This window comes from Onychostruthus taczanowskii, unplaced genomic scaffold, assembly GCF_017590055.1.
Source record: "Onychostruthus taczanowskii isolate IOZ18803 unplaced genomic scaffold, ASM1759005v1 scaffold60, whole genome shotgun sequence".
NCBI classification, from domain to species: domain Eukaryota; kingdom Metazoa; phylum Chordata; class Aves; order Passeriformes; family Passeridae; genus Onychostruthus; species Onychostruthus taczanowskii.
Genome location: NW_024503680.1, coordinates 3,398,114 through 3,404,208, shown reverse-complemented (window position 1 = coordinate 3,404,208; position 6,095 = coordinate 3,398,114). Strand labels below are relative to the sequence as shown.

Sequence of the window (6,095 nt, the reverse complement as noted above, 5' to 3'; positions counted from 1 at the left end):
GTTATATTTAGAACAAAGGCACTGACAGGATGCCCCCGATTCCCCCTCCTTTGAGGGCTGCAGAGGCCGAAAAGGATGGGAGGAAGGGAGCAGAGAGAAATAAATAAATAAATAAATAAATTTACAATCAGCTAAATAAATAAATAAATAACTGGGAAGGCGCGGGTGCTGGAGGGGGAGCCGGGGAGAGCCCGGAGGTGCGGGCTGGGAGCGGCGGGCGCTCAGCTGGCGCTGCGGAGCTGTCACGGCGCGGCCCGGCCCCGCCCGGCCCCGCCGCCGCGCTGCCATTGGCGCGGCCGCCGCCGGCCCCGGCCCCCGCCGCGCTCTCGGCGGGCACGGCCGTATAAGAAGCCAAGGGGGGCTGCACTGTGATCACAGCTGCACAACGAGCGCTGGCGGCGGCAGCTACAGCAGAGACCTGGGCTGCGCTCGTTCCCCTCTCCCTTTTTTTTTTTTTTTTTTTTTTTTTTTTTTTCCTCCTCCTTCCCCTCCTTCCTCCCACTTTTCCCTCCCCTTCGCCTGCGCTGCCAGAGCCACCGAAACTCCCGTGCAGAGCCCCGCCGCCGCCGGTAGCCCGTGCGCTGCCCCGGCGCTCGCTCGGGCTGGAAAGTTGCGGCAGGCTCCGGGCTCGGCTGCCGCGGGGAGGGGGCTCCGGACTTACAAAACCCGGCCGGGGGCACGGGCTGGGCGTTCGCACCGACCTTCTTCTTCCTGCACAGAGCTGAAGGCAGCATCTTTGTTTTGTTTTGCTTTTGCCCTTCCTGCTACCGCTCCTTTCTCCTTGCGGCCGGGCGCCTCGGAGCCGGGAGCTGCCGCAGCCCGCGGTGCGGGGCGATCGCTGATACCGACAGCCAGGAGCCAGCCAGGCGGCCCCCGGGGCCGGCTCGTCCTTGGCTTTGTTGCTCCGGACTGAAGAAGCCCCAGAAGCCGGGAGAAGGAGGCGGCGGAGGAGGGGGAGCAGAGGAAAGGAAGCGAGAGCTGAAAGCCAAAGTTGGTTTGGAATAGGAGAGCGCGGCCAGACTCTGCCAGACTGCGCGCTGGGGTGAAGTCTCCAGCCCCCTCCGCCGGGAGAGGTGCCCGCAAGACAGCGATGGCCGGAGAGCTCAGCATCGGAGCCGAGCTGCCCACCAGCCCGCTGGCCATGGAGTACGTGAACGACTTCGACTTGATGAAGTTCGACGTGAAGAAGGAGCCCCTGGGCAGGAGCGACCGCTCGGGCAGGCACTGCACCCGCCTGCAGCCGGCCGGCTCCGTCTCCTCCACCCCCATCAGCACCCCCTGCAGCTCCGTGCCCTCCTCGCCCAGCTTCAGCCCCACCGAGCAGAAGACCCACTTGGAGGACCTGTACTGGATGGCCAACAGCTACCAGCAGATGAACCCCGAGGCGCTGAACCTCACCCCAGAGGACGCTGTCGAAGCCCTCATTGGGTCCCACCAGGTGTCCCAGCAGCTGCAGGGCTTCGAGGGCTTCCGGGCCCACCACCACCATCATCATCACCATCACCAACACCACCACCAGTACCCCGCAGTCACTCACGAAGACCTGGCCGGCAGCGGGCACCCTCACCATCACCACCATCATCACCACCAGGCCTCTCCCACTCCCTCCACCTCCTCCAGCTCCTCCCAGCAGCTCCAGAACTCGCACCAGCAGCATCCCCCCTCCAGCAGCGTGGAGGACCGGTTCTCAGATGACCAGCTGGTCTCCATGTCTGTGAGGGAGCTCAACAGGCACCTCCGAGGCTTCACCAAAGATGAGGTGATCCGCCTCAAGCAGAAGAGGAGGACCTTGAAGAACAGGGGCTATGCCCAGTCCTGCAGGTACAAACGTGTCCAGCAGAAACACCACCTGGAGAACGAAAAGACGCAGCTCATTCAGCAGGTGGAACAGCTCAAGCAAGAAGTGACCCGGCTCGCCAGAGAGAGAGACGCCTACAAGCTCAAGTGTGAGAAACTTGCCAGCAACGGCTTCAGAGAGGCCGGCTCCACCAGTGACAACCCGTCTTCCCCCGAGTTCTTCATGTGAGTGCTTAACAAAAATAATTAAAAAACAAACAAAAAACCCCCTACCCCCCAAACCTGACCCCTGTCACCTTCCCCCCCCCGCTCCCATCCTCCTCTGACATCTCCATCCATCCGTCTGCTTGACTAGAGAGAAAGGAGGAGAGAAAAATAGACTTGATTTTTTTTTTTTTTTTTTTTCAGCATCCAGTCTTCTAGAGTAGCTGTGGGAAAAGTAGGCTGGGGGTGGGGATGGGAGAGGTAAAGTGCAACTTTTTGACTTTCGTGTGCAAGTTAGAGAGAGAGAGACAGAGGCAAAGGAGAAAAGGACAAGTGAAGCATTTTATAGATCACTTGCTTGCAGAGTGAGATGGACTTTAAAAGAATAATAATAAAAAAGGACAATGAACAAGCCATCTATAACATACTGCCTGCTTGGAAAGAGAGAGGACATATACAGCACCATCTCATGCACAATTTACCTGCTTGGAAAAAGAGAATAAATAAAAAGGACAATATATGCAAACTCTTCATATATTGCCTGCTTTGAGAAATAAGTTACAGGACTCAGATGGGACATTCAATCTAAGAAAAGAAAGAATGAAAGAAAGAAAAAAAAACTCATCAGTTTTATTGCCTGCTTGATTATATAGAAAAATACGAAAATCTGCATTAAAAATATTAATCCTGCATGCTGGACATGTATGGTAATAATTTCTATTTTGTACCATTTTCTTGTTTAACTATAGCATGTTGATCATCGATCATAGATTTCTGTTGTTGTTTTGTTTCATCAATAAGAAAAGCATCACAAGTTATCGAACTTTTTACTGCTTGTGCAGTTTTGTTCGTTGGTTTTGCTCTTGTTTTCTTTTATGGTTGTTAGCTTGTAAATATCTGCTACTTCAAACCGTACAGGAGAAAAATACACAAAAAACAAGATAACATTTCAGCAGGCTGGTTATACGGTTTGTTTGGTGTTAAAGAGATACTTAAAGAAAAAAAAAAGTTATGGGCATTTTGCATTAGAAAAAAAAAAAACCAACTTTGTATATCTGGTGCACTTTTAAGTTGTATTTTTTTTTGTTAGTTTTCATTTTGGTTTTTGTTTGTTGGGGCAGAAGCAAAAATGCCTGAATGGCATTGACAAACCTAAACTTAACAGGGAAAAACCCTCCTCGCTCACTAGAACCTACTCCATGCCTTAAAGTGGCAGCGAAGCTCTTTCCTCCAGGACAATTCCCAGCCTGAGCGGTTAGGCTTGGCCAGATAATTTCCCTTCTGATTGTACACTCAGGAAGAGAAGGACGGACGAGATACCAGTTCCATTAAAACAAACAAACAAAAAACCACCAAAAACCAAAACAACTGCCCCTAGATTTTCGATAAATAAAGAGAAAACAACCCCAAACCCTCCTCGTTACGAGTCAAGTTGTGATAGCAGCGAGGGCTCCGTGTCGCCACTGAAGTTGGGTTTCTCAATGGCAGCAGCTGATGAGTGGGCTGGGAAAGCATTTAAATCTAAAACTTTTTTTTAAGAAGACATACTGCAACTTTCAAGTGTATTCTTTTGCAATGATTTGTAATCTGCTTCTCTGCTTCCCTATGCAGCGAGTGAAAGTTTTAGCCAAAATTTATTTGCAGTTGTATAGTAGTAGTAGTTTGGAGTCTTATGGGTGTTTTTATTACTTTTTTTTTTCCTCCTGCAGGTCAGTAAAAGGATTTACGTTGCACTGACAAAAATACCAAAATGAAAACTTATTTTTTAGTTTCCTTTTAGGATAGCTGGCACTGCTGGCCGGATGCATTTTAAGTTTGTATTAGTTTATAAATTAACAGTAATAACAAGATTGTAATGAACAGCATGGTGCTTGCAGTTTTAAATATTGTGGATATTAGTCATGCATCAGAAAACGATCTTTGGTTTTTACTGATTCAACTGTGTTGAAATCAAAACATTGCAGCAGCGAAAAAAATTGTTTTTATTTCATGTAAAGTTCTGAAGGGATCAATTTCAAATCCTGCTTATGATATGAAAAATATTAAAAAACCTGGTCTATTGTAGTTTTATTCAGACTGGTTTCTGTTTTTGGTTATTAAAATTGTTTCCTATTTTGCTTATTAAAATCATTGAAATGGCATTTCTTGGAGGGACCTGCTTCTCTGACGTCTCGTGTTCCGAAAAAAAAAAAAAAAAAAAAAAAAAAAAAAAAAAAAAGAGAGAGGGAAAGGAAAAGTTGTGGCCCCGTCCCTGTCCCCACCCTGTGCCGGGCTTGTGGGGGGCTGCGGCCCGGGGGGGCGCGGGGCTGCTCTGCCCCCTCGGGAACGCTGCTGCTGGCAGGGCAGGAGCGCTCAGCCTTCCCCCTCCTCTGCTTGGGTGGGAGCTCGCCCGTGGCAGGGGCAGCATCCCCCCAACCCCTGCGGGCCGAGCGGAGCGGCCGGAGCCCCGCGCCGGGCCGGCTGTGCCGGGGTGTCCGCCCGGGGCTCCGCTGCCCCCCGGGAGCGGGACCGCCCGGCCCAGCCTCCCCGGGCAGGGACGGCGGGGAGCGCTGGCGGCAGGCACTTTCCTAATTAATTTTTTTTTTTTTCCCCCATTAGAAAATGAGAGGACTTGGACAAGTCTATTCTTTCCCCAGCTACTTTGGGATCCGGGTTGCCCATTCACTTTCCTTCTCTCCATCTGCACGCTGTATTTATTCCGTTTTGGGGTTGTTTTTTTATTTTTCCTCCCCCCGAAGACTAGTTAAATGCATGTGGAGAAGGGGACAGGTCTCTCCCCGCCACCCCCAGCGCTCAGCACCTCGCAACTCCACCGCCATCCCTCAGCTCGTCTCACTGCAATAACCTCACAGCTCCCTAAGTTGAAGGAGAAGGAGGTTAAAAATCGCCCCCAGTCCTTGCCTGGGTGTGGGAAAGGGACTCTCCGAGTCAGATCGCAGCGTGTCTGAGCACTGCTGCTCTCAAAGTATGAAAGCCGTGTTGAACTTTAAATCCCTCCTGAAAACAAAATCCAAGGTATCACACAAAAAAAATCACAGGAAAAGTTATCACAGAAAAAAATAGGTTCTCTCTGCCCTGCCCCTCGTCCCAGCAGCAGCGAGATGTTCTTTGCAGGGATGGCATAAGGCGTCTTTGAAGAACAAACAGGTTAAGGACAGAATGTGGAAAAAAATAATTTAAAAGCAAATGCAGCAACTTAAAACAAGCCCCCCCTCTTAAATCCCATCCACATCCCTGCCGTGTCAGAGCCAGCTGGGCCAGCCACTGAGCTGGGGGAGCTTGGAAGGGGCCGGGGCCCGTCCCAGCCCCCCGGCTACATGAGTCAGGCCCGGAGAACAAGCTCGTAGCCTGCTGCCCTGCCAAGGGGGGACAGGAGTTTGCAGAGGAAAAGGCTGGGAGAGCCTGGCTTTCCCTGTATAGCCTCCCCCCTTGCCAGTAAATGCTATGGCTGCAGAAAGCCTGAGAGGAATATTGTTTGTGGGAACTGCCACCGCATATTAATGTCCCCTCATGCATGCATTGAATAAATCACTAGGGCTAATTGAACAACAACAACAACGAAAAAAAAGTAGGAAAAACAGGCCTTAGAAAAGCCCTGCAGATTCCCACCACAGAACGGTGTCAGCGGCGGGGCAGCCCCGCGGCACGGCCCGGGCGGCCGGGGCTCTGCTGGCCCGGCACAGCTCCTGGGCTTTAATTTATTCCTTTTAAAAGAAAAGAAAAACGCAACCGAGTCCCACCGGGGCACAGCCCGCGGCGGTGGGACCGGCACCGGCCGGGCTCGGCCCCGCGGGCGCTGCGGGGAGCGGGCTCCGGGCCGCCGGTCCCTCCCTCTCCCTCGGCCGGGGTCGGGCCGGCTCCTCTGTCCGCACAGGCGGCTCGAGGGGGCTTTGGCACACCGAGGGGCCAAAACCCACCCGCACTTGTGCTCGCCCGGCCTGCGGCTGGGCAGGCTCTGCCCTGAGGGCAGCGGCAGCGGCCCCGGGGCCGGGCAGCCCCGCAGGTACCGGGGCGGGCAGCGCCCGCCTGTGCCCCGCTGCCGGCACCCCCGGGAGAGCCCGGCAGCCAGGGGGGACCCCTCCCCTCCGCTCGGC

General features: G+C 52.9%; 1 protein-coding gene across 1 annotated transcript; it reads left to right on the top strand.

The window, feature by feature from the left end:
- The first annotated feature begins 393 nt into the window (after positions 1–393).
- Positions 394–4,142, top strand: MAFB (MAF bZIP transcription factor B). The gene is made up of 2 exons (XM_041419337.1): positions 394–2,022; positions 2,206–4,142. Exons 1-2 carry the CDS (start codon positions 1,091–1,093, stop codon positions 2,264–2,266), a joined length of 993 nt encoding a protein of 330 aa, XP_041275271.1. The 5' UTR covers positions 394–1,090; the 3' UTR covers positions 2,267–4,142.
- Positions 4,143–6,095: the final 1,953 nt, after the last annotated feature.

Bases quoted from the DNA above. Each gene is read 5' to 3' on its own strand.
- MAFB (XM_041419337.1), top strand. From the start codon at position 1,091: ATGGCCGGAGAGCTCAGCATCGGAGCCGAGCTGCCCACCAGCCCGCTG. The intron at 2,023-2,205 runs GTGAGTGCTTAA...TTTTTTTTTCAG, and splicing joins TCTTCCCCCGAGTTCTTCAT to CATCCAGTCTTCTAGAGTAG.